The 23,905-nt window shown below is 40.0% G+C and overlaps 4 protein-coding genes across 8 annotated transcripts in view; 2 read left to right on the plus strand and 2 right to left on the minus strand.

Annotated features, from left to right (window-relative positions):
- Nucleotides 1–6,174, minus strand: part of sufu (suppressor of fused homolog (Drosophila)) — a 9,112-nt gene extending 2,938 nt beyond the window's left edge. The window contains exons 1-9 of one of the 2 annotated variants that reach the window (XM_034898640.1): nt 6,095–6,174; nt 5,782–5,958; nt 5,282–5,416; nt 4,811–4,947; nt 2,436–2,578; nt 1,516–1,601; nt 842–914; nt 265–421; nt 7–109 (exon numbers count right to left, since the gene is read on the minus strand). In XM_034898640.1, coding sequence (XP_034754531.1) covers nt 7–109; nt 265–421; nt 842–914; nt 1,516–1,601; nt 2,436–2,578; nt 4,811–4,947; nt 5,282–5,416; nt 5,782–5,958; nt 6,095–6,135 — 1,052 coding nt within the window. In that variant the 5' untranslated portion in view covers nt 6,136–6,174. Of the gene's footprint in view, nt 1–6; nt 110–264; nt 422–841; nt 915–1,515; nt 1,602–2,435; nt 2,579–4,810; nt 4,948–5,281; nt 5,417–5,781 lie in introns of both variants that reach the window. The other variant, XM_034898641.1, reaches the window with a different exon arrangement.
- Nucleotides 6,175–11,003: 4,829 nt separating this feature from the next.
- Nucleotides 11,004–13,841, minus strand: mettl18 (methyltransferase like 18). The gene is made up of 2 exons (XM_034898334.1): nt 13,472–13,841; nt 11,004–12,670 (listed from the first exon to the last, which is right to left on the minus strand). Exons 1-2 carry the CDS (start codon nt 13,574–13,576, stop codon nt 11,702–11,704), a joined length of 1,074 nt encoding a protein of 357 aa, XP_034754225.1. The 5' UTR covers nt 13,577–13,841; the 3' UTR covers nt 11,004–11,701.
- A 109-nt stretch (nt 13,842–13,950) lies between these two features.
- zdhhc16a (zinc finger DHHC-type palmitoyltransferase 16a) lies at nt 13,951–17,897 on the plus strand. Of its 2 annotated transcripts, none has more exons than XM_034898332.1 (11): nt 13,951–14,095; nt 14,761–15,012; nt 15,154–15,348; nt 15,459–15,547; nt 15,761–15,789; nt 15,867–16,000; nt 16,171–16,254; nt 16,355–16,440; nt 16,934–17,057; nt 17,245–17,315; nt 17,428–17,897. In XM_034898332.1, exons 2-11 carry the CDS (start codon nt 14,779–14,781, stop codon nt 17,528–17,530), a joined length of 1,149 nt encoding a protein of 382 aa, XP_034754223.1. In that variant the 5' UTR covers nt 13,951–14,095; nt 14,761–14,778; the 3' UTR covers nt 17,531–17,897. The 2 variants fall into 2 exon arrangements, with proteins under 2 accessions (XP_034754223.1, XP_034754224.1); XM_034898333.1 differs by lacking the exon at nt 13,951–14,095 and adding an exon at nt 14,468–14,486.
- A 2,103-nt stretch (nt 17,898–20,000) lies between these two features.
- The window catches only part of ubtd1a (ubiquitin domain containing 1a), a 6,885-nt gene continuing 2,980 nt past the window's right edge, over nt 20,001–23,905 (plus strand). The window contains exons 1-2 of one of the 3 annotated variants that reach the window (XM_034898335.1): nt 20,001–20,052; nt 20,489–20,575. In XM_034898335.1, coding sequence (XP_034754226.1) covers nt 20,001–20,052; nt 20,489–20,575 — 139 coding nt within the window. Of the gene's footprint in view, nt 20,053–20,300; nt 20,399–20,488; nt 20,576–21,601; nt 22,020–23,905 lie in introns of those variants that run through there. The other 2 variants (XM_034898336.1, XM_034898337.1) reach the window with 2 other exon arrangements.

Below are 23,905 nucleotides of genomic sequence, written 5' to 3' on the forward strand. Positions count from 1 at the left end.
ACCCACTGAGGTCTGTCGTGGCTCTGTCTCTGGCTGCTGATGGGTGGTAGTGCTGCCTTGCTGTTAAATTCCAGTCCTTTTCTCAGTGTCTCCCTTATTTGCTCTGTGTCTGTCAACACACAAACAAAGATCAGGGTGGAATTATCCCATCATGCACTCCTGACAGCATGAAACCAGAACTCCTGTGTATAGATTGGTACAGTATTTTTGGGTCTGCTCGGTCCTTAATTAGAGAATTTATTCTATTCACTCCTTTGGGCATACCTTTGTCTGAGAGCCTCCGTGGCTGGGATCCTATGCAGATGGATCGGCTGTCCTCCTCATCCTCTGGCGGTCGACTCAGATCGTCCCACACACACTTGGCGCTGACCCCACTCAGGTTGGAGCCCTCTGCCTCAATACCCTGGTCCACTCTCTCCTGCTTAGATGAGCAAAAAACATACGCAATCATCAACACTAGCTCACATAAAATTCACATGTGGTTAACATTTTGAGAAATGAGAAGAAGACATTGTATACAGATTTCTGGCCCAACAGGGGGCACGTAATACTGTCAGAAAACCAAATAATGTGGAAGTAGTAAAACAACAGTTATCTATAAAGGGTTCCCTTTTTAAATTATTGATAGATGTATGGGTCACTGTCTCGTCCAGGATAAATCCTTGACCTGTTCCAGGCCAGTTCAAGTGAGCACTGCAAGATATAAATGGCTTCCTTCTACCTATCTCTATATGGACAATCGTTAACAAAGTTAGCAGCTGTGGAATTTAAGACTACTCATCTCACACACTATAAATACAATACAATACACTCGCGGAGTGTGGAGAACTTAAAGCCTTACTTGTAGGTGTGGATCAATGTCAAAAATGGTCTCCCCTCTCCTCATGTCTGTGATTAGCCAGGGGCCACCAGCTCTGTACACAAGACAATCATCAACATTAGTCCCAGACTGCATTAACCATTAATCCAGTTAAACACTGTGTTAATAAATGAACAAGTAACTAAGCACTTCACTTGCTTCTCACAATGTATTTGTGGGTGGCATTGATGCACCAGCGTTTTCTGTTTTCACTTCACTTCAATGACTGACCATTTGGAGGAAAATTTAAATATTGTGTTACAATAGACAAAGTAATCTATTTTTGATTTTTTAATATCATAACAATGAAAGCAGACCTGGTTTGCATTTTGTAATTTAAGGTTATAAGGAAAAATCATAAGCAAATTCACAAAAAAGGACAGATTCTGACTTAACGTGTGTGTGTGTGTGTGTCAAGTTATACTAACTGCAAATCCAAATGAGTATCCCATCACATACTAAAATTGCTAAGACTAATATTTCTATTGACATACTGTAGCAATCCTAAATATTTCAAAATAATCTAGCTTGTTTGGCCTAATCACTTCACAAACAAAATAAAACCTGAGGAAAATATCAGCCCAGTATGTCAAGTATCCTAAGAACACGGCTTCTTTATCTAGCCAAATCAAGTATTGATGCACAGTTGTACTCACACTCTGACTCCACGCATCAACTCGAGGATGCCTTGGCCATTCCACTGTTGGGCCGCCTGTAGCTCCTCTGTACAAACACCCACAATCTATGGAAGACAGGGAAGAGCATTGAAGAAAAAGAATGTGGATTAAACACACAGTGTGGCCGGGATGGATGAGTGGGTAGAGCAGGCCCACGTGTACCGAGAGGTTTATGCCTTGACCCAAAGGTCCAGGGTTCGAATGTGACAATTTCCTGCATGTCTTCACCCTCTCTCTACCCTTTCTCCCCTAGCTGTCCTGTCAAAACTTAAAGGCGGAGAAGCCCAAAAGAAATGTACATACTGGGCTGATATTTTCCTTAGGTTTTATTTTGAAGTTAGTGTACTGTTGCTGCTTCACCATTTTTAATTGGTTTGATGCCATTGTGTAATATTAACCAAATGTGACAGTGAGTTTAGCCAGCTGCATAATAATATGTTCATTTAACAATACAGCTGATGTGACTTAATGCAAAAAGAACACCGAGATACTACAACATGGTGCCATATAAACACATACACTGATAGAACTAATTTCCTCAAACTTACTAAAAGAACGAGATGTGCATAGACACGCTTGTGTTCTAAAGATCTATCATTTTACTGGACCAAAAAAAAACTGAATTTTTACTTCAATTACACAAAAGGTTTTTATTTCATGTGGTACCTTATTGTTTTAGTTTGGTATTTTAGCCAAATGCATTGAATTTTAGGATGACTAAATGTGTCCTGCATCGTCATCACTGATATTAAATTGCAGTGCTACGGTCATCTTCATCTCTTCTAGTGCTGGTCCACGTTTTGTCCAAATGCCCGTTATCGGCTTTAATTTAGCTCGCAAAAATATACCAAAGTGCTTCATTTAAAGTTACTTAAAGTGAATATCATGGTTGAACTCACCTGGAGAAAGCTCAATGAGCCAAATGGTGTTTGAACTGGTTGCATCTGTGGGTCCTCTGTAAGCAACATATGCTGGATACGAGATTCACTGTTGTCTAGCGGACTGTGCCACGATATATGGTCGCCACTACAAAATGTGTTTTCTGTAAAAGATACAACAAAAGTAGACATTCATTTTAAAATAAAGATATGCTGTTTTAAAGTTGTCTAGAATGCACATGATCACGAGCCTGCAGAGTCCTGCACCTTCAGCCATGAGTTGGAAGCAGTCCTACTTTACTACTTTTCATTAGCTTATTGTGCAGAATTGCTAAAGGAAGTTGCAGTATCAAGAAAAGAGGGGACACTGATCAGCGAGAGAATGAGAGCTAGCAAAAAAAAAAAAAAAAAAAAAAAAGCGAACTAACTGGGGCAAAAAAAAACCATAAAAACCATCTGAGGAATCTGTCTGCTTGGGAGGTAACATGCGCCCAGTCCAGATTCACTGCAGGAGAAAAGCGAGGGGTAGAGGACCAGGAATCAGCCTTCATTTAGCTCAGGAGCCCAGCCCACCCACGCGCAAATTGACCCCAGCTGGATAGCAGAGAAGGGTTGGGTGGTGAGAAGAGGGGAGCCTGGAGAGAATAGCCTTGTTCTCTTTCATGGCTTTTAAATGCCCCGGCCCAACCACACTTTCTTGCACACTTTCTAATACACGACTGAAGGATTTAAAGAATTTAGCAGCTCAGTACGTACCGTTACACACACACACACACACACAGAATATACATTCACACACACTACAACAATGGTCTTGTTTGCCATTTGTAGAAACAATCCTATTAGAATGGCGAAGGGAAAGAAAGGGGAGATTAGACTTCCTGTCAATGCCCAGAGCTCCAACCAACCCAAGACTGCTGCCTGCAGCAGACTCGCATGTATCACAGGAATTACAAGCTACTGTTACAAAGATTAGATTCTTCACATTCACAAAGTCGCTACAAGCAGACGTGCCAACTGCAGCCAAAGAGTTGTTCTATGCAGACTGTGTGCAGACAGTAAATCATTTACTAGACTATTAACAAAGGAAGGATGAGGAATACACGGCAGGAGCTAACAATGTTTCTCATTACCTCTGGTCACTTCATTGATTATCAATTAATCAGTTCCCTCATAAAAAGTCTAAAATAAAAAAATGACAACGTTTCCAGACTCAAAATTAATGTCAAAACTGCTTGTTTAATCTGACCAAAGGCTACAACATTTAACTAAACCAAGAAAGGCATGCAACTTTTTACAAAGCAACTCCTTTTGATATAAAGTATATGGGGATTTCAATATTATAAATTAAATTTAAAAAGATCACTGGAGCACATACAGTGGGGCTCAAAAGTTTGGGCACCCCAGGTAAAACTTAGTATTACTGTGCATAAAAAAGCCAAGGAAAGATGGAAAATTCTCCAAAAGGCATCAAATGACAGATTAGACATTCGTGTGTGTCACAAAAAGTTAGATATTATTTTCATCATTTACACTTTCAAAATAAAATAAAATAAAATGGCGTCTGCAAAAGTTTGGGCACCCTGCAGAGTTTATACCTTGTACTGCCCCCTTTGGCAAGTATCACAGCTTGTAAACACTTCTTGTAGCCAGACAAGAGCCTTTCAATTCTTGTTTGAGGTATCTTTGCCCTAATTCTCAAAATTTTACCCGGGGTGCACAAACATTCAAGCCCAACTGTATTAGAGTATGAATTTATCCTAATTCTTCATCATTATTGCTGCAAAGGTGTCCACAATAACTTTGTTCAAACCCATTTATAATTTATTTTTCCAGGAGAGCAGGGATCTTCAAAAATAGGGTCCTGAGAGTCAATGCAGGGGGGCCTCCAAATTATTGTTATTATTGGTATGGGTAAAATGGAGAAATGGGATTCAGCCTAAATGCCCACTGCTTATTGGCCTTTATGTAAAGTATTCCCTAAGGCCATCCACAGATACAGTTCATGCTAAGGATTCACTGTGCCACATGTATGTTTAACATGAAAACATGATTTATAAAAGCATGCCAACAAGTGCTAGGCTATTTTAATAACTTAGTATTCTATGTAAAAAAAAAGGTATGTATAAAGGCCTTAGGCGTCCCTACACATTATTGCAGGCCCAGTTTATGCAACTTCATTTTATACTGTAAATGTAGTAGGGTCCCTGCTCCATCTGTCCTATTTAAGGGGTCCTTGGCTTAAAAAATGTCAAAGACCCCTGCAATAGAGTATGAGAACAAATGCGTGCCTTGATCTTGGGAAGTTTTAATGTATAGCTTACTCCGTGCACAGATGCAAGAAGTAGAGCTTTATTTCGGTTCTATTGAACCCCCCATAAACCCTGTGCTTTTACCTGACTGGAACACATAGCGAGCCAAGCCTTGCATAAGTTCAGCTGGCCAGGTTGGTGGTGCAGTCTCTCCAGTCTCTCTTTTGAGTCTAAAGGTGAGCTCAAAACCAAACCCACTGGGCCCATCTGCCCCTGTGAATCTAACACAGACACACACACACACACACAATAAGAAATTGGGTAAACAACATAACATGAACTGTACTTTATTATATGCATGAGCGTTGTAAAAATGCCGATGCTTGACTAAGTCAGTAGGTGGTCTACTCTAAGGGCTCCTGTCATAAGCAAATATTTGGCATCATTTAAAAGCCTGGTGTGATGTATAGATTTCCCAGGGTTTTTACAATGTAAAATGAATCAAATGAAAAGTTAAAAAATTAAAAAGCTCTTCACCCATTTCATCAAACGTGTTGAAATTACCCAAACTCCTCTGTGCAACAGGAAGTCAAGTATTTACATTAGCGTACTTACTCATGAACCCTATTATCCCCATACAGGTCACTTAGTCCAAAGCTGACATAGTGCCAATGCTCCTGGATGTCCTGAGCTGGACAGCCCGTACTCCTATACATACTGATGTAGTCTAACGGGTCAGGTCCCCCTAACCTGCGAGAAGCATAAAATGAAAACCATCGGCCATGTCAAAAACTTTACGTTATTGTTTTCAGTGGACTGCATTTACTTGTAAATGCACCTATGTGCCCTATGTAAAGACCATTGGATTGGCCATAACTTATAAAAGTAGTGAGCTACATTTAAATTAAATGAATGACTGAATCTTAAAACACCCCGAAAAAAAAGTAGCAATTACTTACAGCAGTGCTCTTGGACGTAGCTAGCTAGTTAGTGGAAAAGTTAACGTTAGCTTAGCAGCTAACTATTGGCTAAATGTCTAAGCATCACTAACGTTTCATAAACTTGTCCCACAAACGTATGGCTTACAGATTTGTCAGACAATACGGGGTACTTACCAATATTTTACAATGGCTGTAACTTGGAGCGGGTTGGCCTGCTCGGGGTAAAGACGCCGGCATTCCCCGTAGATAGCCTGCAGCCCAGGAGGAAACAGCGGCACCAGTCCGTGGGCTTGAGCACCACTGGTAGGCCGTACCTCATCCATGCCACGGCCTGGAACAAATCTGGTTATTGTAAAAAAACAAAACTACAACGTATATGCAGTTATATTCTGCTATCTAACTCCAGTTAAACAAAAATGATAAAACCCTAAATCCAGAGGCTTCACACTACAAATGTTGGCCGAGAAAATACAGGTTTAACACCGATCGCTGTGGTACTCTCAGTAGGGGACACAGCCTGTTGCTCATTCTCTACAACAAAAGCTATCTGCCAATTGGGTGGGTGGGTATCGTGACGTAACTGGTGACGACCACTTATGGCCAATGAATAAGAATAAGATGTTTGTGTGGATTTTCTGATGATTGTGATTGGCCGAGAATCTGTCGATCAAGGCGGGTTTAAAGTTTTTCAGTGGTCAAATGATGGACGAATGAACACAAACGGGTGAAAAAAGCTCAACTCACGAATGAGTATTGCTATTCTTTATCTAAAAGTAGGAATACGAAAATGTAAGGACGCTCTTCTTAAGCCTTGCATCATAACATTTTACTTGACTAAAAGTACAGAAGTATTATAGTAGGCTACATATCATCAGTAAACTTATTTAAAGAATAAACATAACAATTGCACATGTGAGAGTATAGATTGTAATTGTATTCTAAATACTGATGCATTAACATGTAGCCTACTTATACTTTTAATGTTGTAGTTGGTTGAGGTGGAGCTAATTTTAACATCCTTATTAGGTCGTTTAATCTATACTGTAACAATGCATCATGTTATGTAAGAGGATCCAATAAAAAACACCTGGTTTCAAATCAAAAAGTGATTAGATTGTGCAGTTTTGGGTGTTAGCAGTGCAAGGTAAATGATGAAGAAGTGCAGGATTAAATGTAGACAGTGTAGTGCAGTAAATGTAAATAGGTACACAGTGTAGTGCAGTAAATGTAAACAGGTAAACCATGCAGAAATAAAAAGTAAACAGCGCTAGACAGAAGGTGAAGTTTCGTTCAGCAGAGTTACAGCCTCTGGAAAGAAACTGAACCCGAGCCTGCTGGTGCGGAAGCGCAGGCTCCTGTATCGCCCGCCAGATGGGTGATAAGACCATGTTGGGTGGGTGGCATCCTTGACAAGGGTTTTGTGCTTTTTTGTACAGCGTTTAGGTTTGTGTTGTGGATTGAGGGGAGTTGGGAGCCAATAGTCCTTTGCACAGATTTCACTGCTCTTTGTAGTGCCTTGCAATCAGCATTATAGACCGTATCCTTTAATATTGTTCAAGCCATGGAGGAGATATATGTGCAAGTACAGAGTTTATCAGGAGGGCCATGCATATATATATATATATATACAGTACATGAATAACTTTGAGACATTACAGATACCTAAAAAAGTGCTTTAAATCAGTACTGTTGTACTACAACTATCTATGCATGTGTCTTCCTTGCTCAAAAGTCTACATAACAACATAATGTTTTGTATTTGTATTCAGTAGTTGAAGCTTAAAGTTTTGTTAGATCCCCATGCTAGGGTAATTAAAAAGGATGTTGGCTGGCTTACGTCTAATCACATTTTTTACAAGTAATCTATCTATCGGACTAAAGCTGAGGTAAGATCTGAAAAAACGTGCTCTGCGTGTGCTTTGTGTGTTGCATGGTAGCCTCTGTATTTCTGAAAGTCATTGTCACTCTTTGTACTGTATTAAAATGTTGCAGTAGCCTATTTAAAAAATTATAAATAAAAAATAACGGAGGAAATATTTCACTTTGATTTATTTTATTAACAATATATTATATGCTTGATAAACTCTGATTTACAAGTTCATTTTATTCACAGTAATGTTATATTCAATTCTAAATGAATTCCTCGATCATCATTTGAAGAAAGCTAACAATATACACAGACACAACAAAAACAATGTGTAAACATGCAACCAAACAAGTATTAATCCATTCTGATGGTCATGCTTTCCTCTCTCTGGTGGTGTGCAGTAAGGCTGACAAACTAGTACCATTCCAAAAGAACTGAGCCCATAGATGACACCTAAAGACGCCACCATCTATGGAATTCAGTTCTCATAGTACAGCACTTATCAAAAGTTGGTCCTCAGGAATCTCGAATAATCCTTATATCAATGTAATTTTCAACTCAGTTTACTGCTGTCTAAATAAATAAAACCATGCATAATCAATAAAACAGCATAAAAAGTTTTGTAATCAATAATAAAAAGTGGGTTTACGATATACAATCTTCAAGATGTTGAGCAGCACATTAAGGTTAAGTCACTCACGACCTTTTACTATTTCTCAAGAAATGCAGGGTGGTGATGAGATAACGTCAGCCCTTCTTCTTTTGTTGGAAGATTTCGCAAGAGCCCATTACAGTTGAAAAGTTCAACTTAAACAGTGATCAATCCCAGTTGGTATTGAATTATACAGTAGAGCATTCTGTAATTTAAAACATACTTTTTCATAAATTGGAAACAGATTGAGAGGCATTTTTATGTAAGTGAAATAAAAACCAAAGTGGAAAACAAACCTCCTGAATGCCATAATGATTGAATGAATCCAATGCTGTGGTTAGACAGAACCTGTGGAGAGTTTCAGGGATGGTTGAGAAAATCCAACCATTCTACCCTAAGTACTTCTTGAAAAGCTTCTCAACCACTGAAACGAAAGTCTATCCACTGGGCTGATGCAAGCACTGCTGATAGTGCTCTAGTCAAGGCATGAAATGACTCATTATTTATGGTCATACACTCCCAGGAAAAGAACTTTGGGACAGTGTGATTACTGACATATACTTGGTCAACGTATCTTTGAGTCCTTTAACGTAAGTTTGATATTAACCTACCTGCAAAATCTCGTTGAAGGCCTGGAGTCATTTACAGTGACAGTACAGTGAGATAACTCTTCAATGTTATCTCAGTCACTGGGGTTTATTCAGTATGAGTGGACATTCTTTTAGGATACATGCAATAGAGTACAATGAACTTTCTGAGGAAAGCCACACCTGAACACGTTCAGGAAACTCCTATCTTTCCGGCCGTTGGACTGGGAAACAACCGGTTCTACGGCCTATTACAGAAAAATAATTCCTGTATGAGGGAATGTGTTCAGTCTTAAAGCCTGCACTAGTTTGAACAGATCTCACAGAAACATCAGGTTAGTTAATAACATAGTATTTCTTTGTGAAAACTCCTTTCTAACTAATCTAAGAATATCACAACTTAAAACATGTTGAAAGTGTGTAGCTTGTTGTTCTATTAAGGCATTTCTGATAGTTTTAGATAAAATGTGTGCAGTGTAAATATTTTTTGAATTGATCATACTTTGAGCAGTTTGAGATCGTTATTTAACTATATACTTACCAGAGTCATTCACTGAAACCTTTCACTCCAGATCTTGGACATATCATAAATACATCTCTTTATAAATGGCCTCCCAGGTCGAGCTTTGAACTTCTCTTCAGCACTCCCATCTCAACAAAAAGATGTTTTAGCGTTGAATCAGCAGCAAGTCTCAAAAAAACTGAACATACAGTAAGCCATCCCTCCCCAGTTCACCTGCATGTTCTGCTCATTCTCCCATGTCCTTCAAGTCCCAAGGAAGGATACTGCATACTGTCTGACATTCAGAGCAAAGAACCTTAAATACCACCACCTTTCTCATCACCTCATTAGTCTCCCTCCCTCCTCGCTATCTGTTTTTCATACGCTCCCTCCGTTCGGTAAGCCTGACAGTCACTTCCCAGTAAGAAGGAAACAGTGGGAGTGGTGAACAGCACGCCCCCTCACAGTGAATCAACACATAATAGTTTCTGAGGAAAACCATCTGACTGGCCCTGCCCCTGTTCCCATAAAGTAAGCAGGGGAAAGGCTGTGTCTACTCGAGGAACCAGGAATTCCCCCACAGGCCATGAACAGCTGTTGAGATGAGAGATGATGACGAAGCGGACACACTGGAAGTTTGCTGGCCGGGCATATACAAACAGAAACCGTGTCGGGTGTTTTGTATGTGCGTAAGAGTGATATTTTTTTTTAACACTACACTATATTTACACAAGTAAGTGGAAATTCTATGCACACAAAGTGGGTGTTGAATGTTTGAGCCGGTGACACTAAGTTTCCTAGAGAAGTGTTTTATCTTAGCAAAATATTATTTATCTGAAGGCCAGTGTGTACTTCTTGCGTCATGGGCATGCTTATGATGAGATCTATTCGTGTGCATATTTGTGTAGCTGGGGTCCTTTATTCAGGTTAGATCTGATAGGGGTGTATTCAATAGCCCAATTCAATTGCTCTCTGGTCTTAGTCAAATATGACAGGGAAGTGATAATGATTGTGTTCAATCAGCTGAACATGACAGGACTGGGTCAGTAGGGTAAACCCAGAGTTATTGAACAAGCTAGAGTCGTTATATCCATAGTATAACAGATATATTGTTCAGGGATCGTGTAAAAAACCCGAATTTCCTCATCCTCTTTACCTAGTCACCTCAAATACGAGAAACTAGTCTATATTAAATGCATACTTCCTCAGAAAAAAAAAAAAAAAACTGTCAAAGTAATTCAATGTATTTCCTTGACCTGCACAGAGGGGGATTCCACATGGTGTTGGCAAAATTAGAGCATTGTTCCCTTCCTGTACTTGGATGTGTATTTGCATATATTTTCTTGTTGTACATACTCAATATGTACAGCATATAAGTCTTTGTTTTGCAATGGAGTACACCCAGATCACGTAGTGACATTAACTGAAGGTAAAAACTGACAGAATCAAGAGAAGCCATTACTTGAATAAAAGGTACACAGGCCCCATAGAGTCCCACCATTGATGTGCAGTGACTCTAGAATCCACTTTCAAACTACATCCTTGGGCTGGTGGGATAAGTTGCAATTGACATTTTACGCCAGACTTCAGAAACAAGCCTGGCTTTCATGCTGCTGTTTGAACACCGGGGAAATCACATGCAAAGGTCACTGAGCCCATTTCCTTTCTTTCCTCCCTGTGCATCTAAAGACCTGTAACAGTCCCTTTCAACTGCACTTCACTTCACTTACTGGCAGACATATTCAAATTTCTATATAGGAAGTGAAAGAAGCTATAGGTAACCAAAGAGCAACTAGGAGATGAGAAAGCATATTTTATTACAGCTCGTCTTTGTTTTACCACAGTAATGCTGATGCATACATTTTTTCATGAACATTTCAATGCGTGATTTAAAAAAAAAATACATATAAATCTCAGTTTGTTAGATTTTGACACACACATTTTAATGAATTGATTTGTCTACTGAGGTTTTTATTTTGTAGTCATGCCATGCTTAAGCCTTAAAGATGCTTGTGAAAGTCACCTTCTCTCACAGTCATCTTCCATGTCAGAGGCTGAGTCATGTTTAAGGTGGAGAATTGGCTTCTTAGAAAATGAAACACGAGGTGGTCAGATATAAGGTGATAAAGTAGTTGAACAGCCTATGTGTTTTTTGCCTAGTTATTTTAAGCATGTCTTATTAGATCACGTGTATATACACACACAACACTTTGTTTTCCTTTTGGCCATTTATGTGCGTTTTTTTTTCTGCACTCTTTCCTAAACTCTAAGTTGTTGTCCAATATCCCATCCTCTTTCCGTCACTGTTTTCTGATTTGTACATGTCTGGAGACAGTAACTATATAAAAAAAAATGGTTAATTGTAAACTGATAAGTTAATTGTTAACTTATCAGAAGCGAGCATTGAATCGTTCTAGAGAGAATAGCGATGCATCTAAGAATCGATTATTAAACCACTCAATTAAACCCAGGACGGCTTTAATTATTTAAGTGCCCTTTGCCCTTTTAAACCGCAGGACTACTACATGTCTCTGAAGTCCTTCTTCCTTATCCCACAGATGATCCAAAGAGAAAATACCCCTCTGCTCCACAAAGGACTCAAACAGGTGCAGTCCACCACCTACACCAAAGTAGTGGGATTTGGTGGCAAGGTAGACCAGTCCTTCGCGTGCCAGCAGTTTGTGGAGGGTTTCGTGTAGCGAAGGGTAGTATGCAGTGTTGTAGATGGTCTCTGAGGTCAATATGATGTCATATTTGGGTTGTGGATCCTCCTTTTTAACCAAAGCAAGAAATGTGCTCCAGTCACCAGAGAAAAAACGACACTTGGCTAGTAATGGGTGCTGGGAAACGTCTGCAGCTCTTTTCTTAGGTGGCGGGATGCCATCTCTTACCTCTTGTTTCTCTTTCACCTTCTTTTTACAACCATCTTCGTCCTGTATGTTTCCCTCCCCCCTCCCTTCTTTGTCTTCTTCACAGTCTACTTGATCCTCCTCTTGGCAGTTTAGTATAACATTTGGCACTGTGAGCTGTTCAATAACTGTACTGTTATAATCTTGGAAGTGGACCTGCCTGGCTCCTCTCTGCAGAGACAATATTCCCAGCAGCCCTGCACCGCAGCCCAAATCCAAAACTGCCTTCCCCCCAAAGGTCTCTCCGTCTTTCTCAATCAGCTCCAGAAGGTCGTAAGTGCACTCCCACACCTTCAGCCCTCCCTCGTACACGCCAGAGATGAGATCGGACCTCTGCTCTGCAGTGCGAGACAGAATATTCTCTCCGTCCTCTCTCTCCGAGGCCGTCTTTTCAAAAACGGTCTCGTTGAGGAAGTGAAGAGGAGGAAGAGTTCCTATGATAACCGTTTCACTGACAGCATCTCTAAGGAGAAGCTGTGGGTCCGATAGTAGAAAGTGCTCTTTGGCCTCTTTTACGGGCTCTGCTGGTTTGGTTTCATCTTCCATCTGAAAAAACAAAGCAGTGGGCGAGGTTAGGGATGTTTTCCATGTGTGCACGTATGACTACAGTACATAAAAACCAAACATGTGCTTCAAGTTGAAAATATCATGGGTTGAGGCATATTTGGCAATAAAGTTCAATTGCATCATAACCACGCAAATTACTGTGGCAAAGTCGACAAATTAATTACTAATGTTAACTAGCATGTTAGTTAGCAGTAATTGGCCTGTGCCTAGGTAATCTCCTAACATGTACCCACTCTATCAGTCTCTGCTGGTTGTGAATGACTGAGATTTCTCTTGGCACAGCTACCAGGAGACTTACAACTTTCAGAAACGTTGCCTACGTCACAACTACGTCGTCAAGCTCAGTTGGAGGCTGCGCAGTAACGCCTAGCCATCACTGGAAATGTGCTTCTATTTTCCTTCACTGGTCTCCGTCCAGAACAACGGAATCTGTTGGTCCACTTCTTTTAGCTGTCTATGGGTTATTAACCTCTTGAATATAAGCTTTTTAAAATATATATGTAAAGAAGACCATTAAGTGGTAGTTAAGCATAAGCCGTACGTGTCCTACTGAAGGTTAGGGGGTCATATTCCTTCTCTTACTGCCGCTTCCCTTTATAAAGTAAACCCATACGTGGTAGTTTATAAAACAACCAAATCCCATGGATGGGCCATGCCCGAATGTCGTTAGGCGGAAACCCCTGCTCAAAAGACAATGTGACATCACGACCTGAAAGTTTTGAGGACGTTTGAGTAACTTTAAGCTGGAACACAATTTATCAGTGAGCTAAAATTACTCACAGCTCTAGCAGAAGTGTCTTTTTTGCCATTTTGCAATTCCTTTCCATCCACGTCGTCCTGGTTTGTTGCTCGTGCTGGAACGTCGAAGTTAAAACTAAACGGCATGATGTCTGACAACACCGAACACAGCTAGCTTGAGGTCGTTAAATTGGAATCCCCGCTTTCTGTCTATGCTTACTGTCGGCTCCACATGGCGAAGCTAGGCGTGTAGCTGTTTAACAGACCCGCTGCGTGTGCGACCTACAAATCCCAGAAGTCTGAGAAACATAACCGAAACGCAGCTGCTAACTTTTCCATTAATGAAGTAAAGTAACCGTTTCTTGACAAGTGTAATTAGGTTTATGTCATGGATGTATTAAGTACAGATGCATATAACACACTATAATCAATAGAATACATCCATGATGTAAAAAATGCCATTATTAGTTCCTGACTCAGACTACCATGATGCATTTCTCATCGATATTGGCGCACGCGCACTAACTCTGAATCAGGATTGAGCTCTGTCAGGTCCCTGATCCTGCTCTTCTTCGCTAATATGTAGCAATAATCCCGTTTTTGCCTTGCTTTTGAAAATGTCGACGGGAGGGGTGATTTCGGCAGGTATCTTGCCTTCATAGAGGAGTGAGTATACCCCAAAATAAATCTGATATCAAATTTTATTAAATAAGAACGGCGCACACTGCGTCGGGTAACGTTAACGTTATTGGAATAGGAAAGCACTAGACAACATCCAAACAAAAGGGATTTAGGAGCGTCAGGATTATGTGTGCAGTTTACAGACATCAAGTGATCCAAATTATAACGTTAAGGCTTTCATCATGAGGCGATATAGCTAATACATGTGTAATTGTGTTGAATAGCCTAGCAGTGTCTGATTTGAAGCTGAATGCTGCTTCTGCTGACAAAAGTCAACTCCACTTCAGACTGTCCCTCTGTCATCACCTTAGGTGGCCGCAAACCCTCCACCCAGAATAGCCTACACCCTGTCTGGAATGCTGCGAAGCAACTTTAGGTTAGGCTTTTTGGCAAATAACAATTAACAGCCAGCCCTTTTATACTCGTTGGTTGGGTTTCCTCTATTTTATTCACAAGTCTGTCTTATTAGCTGCACCTTTACATTGGATCTACGGTACCTGCTAGGTTTAAATCGCAGCTGGCACAGACTGTGGCGAGTTATAAAAAACAACAAAAAACTCCACTTTTAAGTTGATTGGCTAAATATGGGTTTCGGATTGTTTGTCAAACAGCGGCAAATCTTTTTTTTGTTTCTTTATTTCCTTTCGAAGGTGCGTGCATATTGCAGAATGCGGTGGTGTCCCAGCTCAGCGCTCCATCTGCTGCGGACTGTGCGGTTAAGGTCTTGTCCCAGGAGAGGAAGGAACACACTGCCATTGTGGATTAGGGAAATATGGGCTTACATGAGACTGCTGGTGCAGTCTTTTTACTTTAATTCCCTCACAGACTCAGATGTGGTTTTCGACTCATTCTTTGAACCATTGTTTTACACTGTGGATTATGTCACCCGCTGGTTTGGCTCGGTGAGTGTGTGTGTGTGTGTCTTTGTCTGTGTGTGTGTGTGTGTCTGTGTGTGTGTGTGTAGGTGGGTTTGTGTGTGTGTGCTTTTGAAGTTCCTCTCTAAAGAAAGTTTTCTGTGTCTGTCCCCTGTCTTTGTCCGACAGCTGTTTGTTTGGCTGGTGGTGATACTGGTGAGCTCCATTTTAGTGATCTGCTATGTGATCCTACTGCCTATGGTCTTCAAAACATACCCCACTGAATGGATTGCTTGGCACATTTGTTATGGACATTGGAACCTCGTCATGATTGTTTTCCATTACTACAAGGCCATCACAACTTCCCCTGGGTACCCCCCTACAGTAAGATATCGGCTTCACTTTTCTGCAGAACTACATATAGCTTTACTAATCTGGGTTTATAAATAAACTTACATGTTTTAATTCAACACAATTGTCTTTTTTTCATCTAGGAAAAAAATGACAGTCCATTTGTATCAGTCTGCAAAAGATGCATTGTGCCCAAACCAGCAAGAACACACCACTGTGGTATCTGTAACAGGTGAGTCAATGTTGTTTTTCTTCTGTTCTGTTATTTCCCTAATTTTCCCCAATCTCCTTTTGACTGCTTAGTGATATAATATATATATAATATATGACGGATTTAAAGGGGACAGACCTGGCTAGCAAGAACTCTTTTAATTCGTTATAAGCAAGAGAAAAGAAGTGTTGTCTATGCAAGTTTCCGACTGCATATTTTATTTTTCCTTTGCAGGTGCATTCTGAAAATGGACCATCATTGTCGTATCCTTTTCGCCAATATTTCAAATACTTTTTTTGATGTGACTAGGAAAGAATGTTTTTCCTTAACAGCATCTCAGCCTGGCTGAATAACTGTGTGGGCCATTTAAACCACCGTTATTTCTTCTCCTTCTGCGTCGCCTTGACCTTGGGCTGTGTCTACTGCAGCATCAGTGGCAGAGACCTGTTCCTAGACGCATACAATGCTATTGAGGTGATTTTATGTGACCCACACCACACTGTTGGACAGCCGCTGCATGTGGGCCTGCTTTGCTTTTTTGACCTTGTAACTTATGGCTGTTCCTCCATGTCTATTGTCTTTTTTTTGTGAGGATTAACTGTTCCTTACTGACCCTGGCATGTTTCTGTCTGTCGCTCCATTAGACCATTAAGCACTTGGATGTGGTAAAGCCAGGGGTTCCAGTAACAGGGATGGGAGTTCTCATTGGGCTCCTTCCACCTGGCCAGGTACAGTCTCAAAAGTACAAACGCAATTGCAGGATAAAGCTTACATGTTTTTTTATTATCTGTTAGTTATGTCACATGGGCTCTTTTCATTTTTTTCAAGACCAACTATCAGACACCGGCACCTCCGTACACCTTTAAGGACAAGATGATTCATAAGAGCATTATCTACATGTGGGTGCTTACCAGGTAAAATATGCATTTCATGTTGCCACGTGCCATACATATAGGACTAATTCAGAGCATGCTTTCTGTATGCAGTCTGTTCACACTGGAAAAATGACACAATTAAGTTTAATTTATTCCACAATGCACTGCATTAGGGAAATGGAGAAGCTGCTCATAACTGCAAAAAAAATTGTGGATGGTGGTGAAACAGGTCCAGGTTGATCTCAGAAAACCAACACATGTATGACATGTTTGAAAAAATCCTTTTTCCCTCCTCTTTGTCAAGTACAATTTGCAGAGGCATCTCAAATTTACAATGTGATTGACACATCTTTAATGACTACTGTTAGCACAAAACAGTAAAATACATTGATTTCTTTCATGTCTACTCCAAACATGGTTGTACTAAAGATTACGTACTGTTAATGGTCAGTATGTGGAATAGAATTGTAAAATGGCGGTTGTCTTTTCTATCTTGGCAGTGGATCAAATAAAATGTGTTTTGTTCTATTAGCACTGTGGCAGTGGCCCTGGGAGCTCTGACCACATGGCATGCAGTTCTCATAACCAGAGGAGAGACCAGCATCGAAAGACACATTAACAGCAGAGAAAATAAGCGACTGGCTAAACGAGGACGGGTGAGGCGATCATATTAAATATTTTAAATGTCAAAATAATTAAGGTTGTGATAATCTGAGGGAGATTTTTTTTTTATGATGAGCCACAATCCCTTGATTAAAAGACAAGAGTTATCTCGGTTTAGAAGGCAGTGGAAGCACGTTGTTTTAAAATGCTACTTTTCTTTTTCTTTGACTGCTCTGCCAGGTTTACAGAAATCCTTTCAACTATGGCAGGCTGAATAACTGGAAAAACTTCCTTGGTGTGGAGAAAAGAAGGTGTGTCTCTGATGTTTGGAACAATTTTCTGTTAGGTTACACATTTAGTCATCTATGACCAACGCTGCCTTGTAATTCTTATAACCTGTTCTGCTTTGTCTTTTGTCTCTAGTCACTGGTTGACACGTGTTCTTCTTCCCTCCGGACACACCCCACCTGGTGATGGTTTGACATGGGAAGTCTTCCCAGTTAAAAAGGACCTAATACCTGTATGACAGACTCAACTCAGGCATACTTTCAGCAGTCTTTGCTGTGTCCAACCTACTCTGGTCATTTGTTTGGGTTGGCTTAAAGGACCCTAGCATGGTGGCTCCACACAGCCGAAGAAATGAGGTCATGCCAACCTTCAATACCTCAAAAACTTGCAGTGGCATTGCTCATTGGTTGACGGTCTACATTTTTCACCAGGGAAAAGGCAATATGTCATGGATTTTTTGTTCTCCACTGGGTTTTATTTTGTCATACAAAGGGGTTTAACCTAACTCTAAGCATTGTGAAAACTACAGTACACTGAAAATATGTTATTTATCTGTATTTTGTACCTACTACATTAATAAATCTTTATAAATAGCTTTATTTAAACAATTGGGCATAGTAAATACACACATTTGCTGTTATTACACACACACAGGTTGCATTTTTGCAATTATGGTGTTCAGGGTTTTTCTTCCAGGATCACTTTACAATACTGAACAGACAAGCAGATCAGCTCCAGTGTTATGTCACAGTGTTGCTTACGCAGACAGACGCAGAGACACACGCTGCTGGTAGGGGAGGACTAGTTGGGATGCAGATTTAATCTGCAGATTCATATGAATATATTACATCAAAAACAAGCAGCCACACTCTTGGAGATGCACAAAGATGAAAAAAAAACGAGCGTGAGGAGATATGGAAATTCTCCGTCCAATCTGACCAAAATCCTGCTGACTTGGAACTATTCCTAGAACCTTTAATGCATTTGATAAGCAGACGATTACAAAATGAATTGTGATCTTCTCAGTTAAAGGAAAAAAAATGCATGAGAAAGATATTGGCAGATAATGAGAGAAGGGATTAAGGGATTATAACAGATTTCAGCCTGTTTCCAACCCAGCTACTGATCAGTACACCACACACACACACACACACACACACACACACACACACACACACACACACAGTAAATAATCAATTTCCCAGCAGATGTCAGTGTTGGTCAAATTTGAAAGAATAATTGATCATATATTTTTTTTAAACTGCAAAATTTTGGAAGAATTTTATATCAATTTGGTCTTTATTAGAGGTCATCAATTTGGATAATTAGGAAACATCAATTCAATAGTAATATTAAACTAGCATACTATTAATTTACTGTGAACATTTCCTCTCCTGTTGGTACTTGGGCATGATGGTGTTCCATGTGGATGTGCTTGCATGGACAGCCATTGAGAGACATTCTGTTATGAATGCTTGACAAATGCTTGATAATGGCAAAGACTTAGGCTAGGCATATGGGTATGGTGCACGTATGGTCATACTCCATAACTTCATTATGTGCTCTTCTTTTCAGATGGCAAAACCCCTATACTCGCTCTTGAACAAATTCAGCGTTTTCATGAAGGCCTGAAGTTGTGCGCAGTGATCACTTTTTACTTACATCCACCCTCAAAGATTTGGATGCGTGTCTTCATGAGAAATTATCAAGTATTCCACCACACACACGCACTTTTTACACACACGCACTTTTTACTCGTAGGTACCTGCATATCCACTAGACCTATCACTGAATAGAATATCTTAAAGTCAACTAATGTTTTCTGCCAATATTAAATTGGATGGGATTAACCTTTTCCAAGACTAATAACATAATCCAATATAGTTTTACATTTATAGCTGCTTTTATTTAGGCTACATACAAAATACAATCGACAGTGGCAGCGTAGTGCAGTGTATCCAATTGGTTTGGTTGTATTCCGATGAAACTGTACATGACTAAGCAAAGTGTGACTTTTTGCAGAAGACACCAGCAACCACTGTTTTATTATTATTCTTAAATCACAGCCTACAGATCCACGAATCTGCCTTTTATTTTTTACTTCTAGATTTTATTTAAAAGGAGAGGAGAAACGTCCAACTAACACTAACACACTATCCCACCCAATGAACACTTCCGCCTCGCATTTCAGATTAAAACCCCTGAAGTTTATAAATGTTTGGTATAGTCTATTGCGCAATAACCCTTAACGTTTATTTAGTTTCATAACCAAGTTTTCTTTATTTATTTCAAAATCCTGCTTGTTTTCAAACTGAATGGATAATTGTTTCCAATCGCTTAATTATTCTGGAGGGGTAATTCTCAGTTTCCGCTTTTAGTCTGGTGCGCTTTGAACTTGAAGCAGGATAAAATAATTGGTTTATAATGCGCATGCGTGCAGACTGATAAGGATTTAATTCTAGATCAGCGCGTACCTTGTGCCGGTGAGCTGCATTCATGATGATTCGGGGGGAATACGGAAATTGATTGCTTTTTTTTTTTTTTGTGGAGAAGCTGAGGTTTCCTGGAGGCTCTGCAGGGCCGGACTGGTTCCTGACTCCCCCTTCAGCCCTGCGCAGACACACTACTCCCGTGTGTCCGTCCACCTGCTAACTCGCATCTCCAGCTGATCGTCGCGTCAGGGTGATAACACCTGGAAGCAAGTTCTGATGTGGCAAGCAAACTGCAGACGAATGCATAATTTAGCAGACTGGATTTCCGGTAGGCAAAAAGAATCACAGTTAACTGTCTATTTAAAAATCCAGATATAGCAAAAGACCTGTGACTAATAAGGCGGTAAATCCCATTAAACCCACAGGATGTAAGCTGCATCCTTTTATATTTAAGACATAAAAACGTTTTAATAGCCTGTGTGAATGAAAATCAGAGCTACGGCGGCATGAGGTTTAGGCGCGTGCCCTCTGCCGTCAGCTGACGGGAGCCGACACGTGACGTAAACATCTCAGCCTGTCTGACTTCACAGGAACAAGGAGTGCTGAGGTGGTGTCATTATTCCCCCCGATGATGCTTTCCACATAAGGCACTTCATTTCACATCAGCATTAACTGTATTTATCCGACGTTATCACATCATTTTAAAGCATTTACATGGCAAATGTGTAGAAGACTGATGGTTTTTCTCCTTGGTTGGATTATAGGGACAGTGATGGGAGGCTGTGTTGGGAGGAGTAGGATGGATGGACAAGGGAGTGCCCGAAGCTCGACCAGAACTAAAAAACGTGGAGGTAAGAAGCTGGAACACATTGGACTGCACACTTTCAGTTTCTAAAATAAGTAAGCCTATTTTGTGAATGCATTAGAAACAGAGCTGCTCTAATGGAAGTGATCTAAGCATAAGACACAATGTTCTTAAACCAGAAACTGGAACTGAGAGTTTCTATATATTTGTTTTTTGCAGAGGGTGCTGTTACAAGAGATGAAATGTGGTGAGAATATCAATTTGAGAGAGCCCACAAGTAGCACTGTTACATTAAAATAGATTATGTTATTATAGCTAAAGGGAAATTGGTTCTGGGTTGATGCATTCAAATGCAGGTGTTACACCGCACGCATCCTCTGATACATCAGACATATACAAGGACATGAAGCTTTTACAATGAATGCATTTGTGATAAATGCAGGTTGGGGGTAGGATTTCTAGCTTTGCTCCTGTTGCCTTGACGTCTTTTACTGAGGGCGGTGTTAAATGGTTCAGGCATCATGGCTTAGTCTAATCTGTGCTGAGGACCTACGCTGATACGAGACAGTGTTTTACATAAACACTAGTCAATTCTTTCCCTGTGGAAAGAGCGTCTGTGCACTCAGCTGGATTGTCATGCATTATGTATGGAGCAGCAGCAGTGGCCCGCTTTTCACAGAGTTTTCATGTCAAAGTTTGACCTACTTGGTCCATGATTGGTGCTTTTTGTTGACCTGTTTTGGAATACACTCACATTACCTCACAGATCATGTTTACAGGCTCAGATCTTCGGATTTTGTGAAAGGCAAACACAGAGGGCCTCTGTAAAGAACTAGCCCCACTAATATTATTGTGGATGCATGATGTGAGAGACATGTTTACATTTATTTATACAAATAGCAGAACTTCCATGAAGGAAAAAACAGTCTGTTGGGGGAAGTTTGCAGAAGTACAGTAGCTTCTCCTTTAATTGGTAATAGCTGGACAAGATGTATTGTCTTTTAATAGATTAAGCAGGTTGCCTTTGGGTATTTCTATCCTGTCTCTAAATAGAGATGATAGGATTATCACGGTTGTGTAAAGAAGCTACCTTCTGTCTAGGACATTCAATTTACTCTCACAGCACATGGAACCTCTTTCCATGAACTGATCCTGTTTTATTTTAGGGTTGCGAAGTATTTGTTATTAGGAGACTTGTAAGTGGTTGGGAGTGTGGTCATTTGTAAGCAACTGGGAAGGTGTCACAACCGTTAAGTGACCTCTGAATTGGAGTCTGCAGATCATGGCAAACTAGACCCAGTTAGCTGTCTCTTCCATTGAGTCGCGTGCTGTGTCCTCTTTCTCAGGGTTGGTGTCTTTAGGTCATTAATGTGGACTATTAAGTGACTCATATCAAAACGTCCGTGTAAGAACAGCTATGGGAGTACCAAACTCCAGGGAATACAACTACTATCACGCTCCAACCTCACCCTTTAGGATTTTGCTGAAAAGTAAGTATAAGTAAGAGTTTTTGTGTGGTTTGAAAGAATGCTTTTATATTTCTGTTAATATGTTTGCACTGCTCACTCTATTATAATACTACAAATTATAATATGTTGAGTTGATAGTCTGCTCTGTTGATGCTGTAGTTATTGTATGAAGGTGTTTAGGGTAACAAACAATGTAAATGAAAAAAAGAACAAACAGAAAGCACTCATAACAATATAAATGACACAACATCAACTTTGCTGTCTCTCAGTGAAATACATGTGTTCACGGAGATGTACACTGATGTCACTTTAATAGAGATGTGAGACTGATAATATTAGGTTGCAGTGCTGATGTTAAGGAGATGCTTGCTTATTAACCTAGATGCTGATACTTGATTTAATGTATTTTTCAGTATGTGTTCATCAATCCATTTGTGCTGTTTACGCCGAAACACTGAAATACTACAACTATTACAACTTGTAGTATTTATTTAAAAAGTACATAGAAATGGTGCAGCAATAATAGCCCAAAAATAACACTTTTGTTTTCCAAGAAAGAGACTTAATCACTTCCTGTTTTGGTAGTTTTTTTGTTGCTAGTTCTTCCATTCACTAGAAATGTTTAAGTTTGAGGAAAACTGACTTGGCTAAGCTTTGATTCTAGGTAGCTAGGCGTACAGCTGAGGACACGCTGTCGAAGCTGAGCTCTCTTTACACACACACACAACACTGTAAGCAAAAACTATAGAAAGGCAAGGAGGTGGATGAAACACTCTTCAAATAATGCAGGTTGTTATCACTGTCTGAGTCCAGCTCGTGTTACTGTGTGTTCAACCAGGACTCTCTTATGGAGCATGTTTTTTTGAGTGTGTAATGTGTTGTTGGCCATGTCCGTTCTTTCGGCATGACCTAAAAATGTCCCTCTGAACTAAAAAGCTAGGAATGGATTTTGTCCTCATATCTCTGAATGTGTTTCAGAAAACGTTTTTGATAATGTGCTTACCTCTTGCAGTCATTTGCCATCACCCAACAGATCAGAGCCAGTCTCTGTCAGTCAGGTGGCTTGTTAGGATTCTTTTCAACTTTGCAGCTGCCTGTCCACAATAAAAAAAAAGTAGACAAACATTCAAAACACATGTTTATGCAAGATAGGTCAAAATGATGCAACCGTTTTTAGCATAATTGTCACAGACAAATATAGAGCATAATCGTTGCTAGCAGTTACTTTCTCCCGACTTGTAATTATACTGCGCCTTCTATTTTTACTAATGCATAAAATCTAAATTATAAAATGTGTAATTGTGTAAACATTTATCATATACAGTATATTGGCCTGTATTTTATAACAACATTTAAATCTGTGCATATTGCATAATGGGAATGGCACCCTAATGCCCAATTCACTCAACAGATGAAGGCATTTATTCTTATTTGAAAACTTTTTTGCATCAGATATAACAATATATATTTGACCAAAGTGAAGCGTGGTGATGGGATAATTGATTTGAATGAGCTTTGTATTACTATTTCAGTGTGCTTGTTGTTTTAGGCTTATAATAGTCCCTGAGCGTTTTTGCTTGCTTGTATTGGCCAAAGAGTGCTCATCTCTCCAACCAATGCCTTATGGGATAGGGACAAATAAATCCTGTTATGTGCAACCTGATTACTGCCTATAATCCACTGGTGTGTGCTCGTGTATGTGAGAGTGCAAGTCACTGCACGTGGATGTGTTACTAGCCACTGCAGTAATCCACAGCACTATAAATAATCACTTTGATGTTTCTCCCTCTGTGAATCAAATGGACTTCCTTGGTATAATGGTACAGTGGATATAATATACACTCACCGGCCACTTTATTAGGTACACCTGTCCAACTGCTCGTTAACACTTAATTTCTAAGCAGCCA

This window comes from Etheostoma cragini, chromosome 17 (assembly GCF_013103735.1).
Source record: "Etheostoma cragini isolate CJK2018 chromosome 17, CSU_Ecrag_1.0, whole genome shotgun sequence".
In the NCBI taxonomy this organism is placed as follows: domain Eukaryota; kingdom Metazoa; phylum Chordata; class Actinopteri; order Perciformes; family Percidae; genus Etheostoma; species Etheostoma cragini.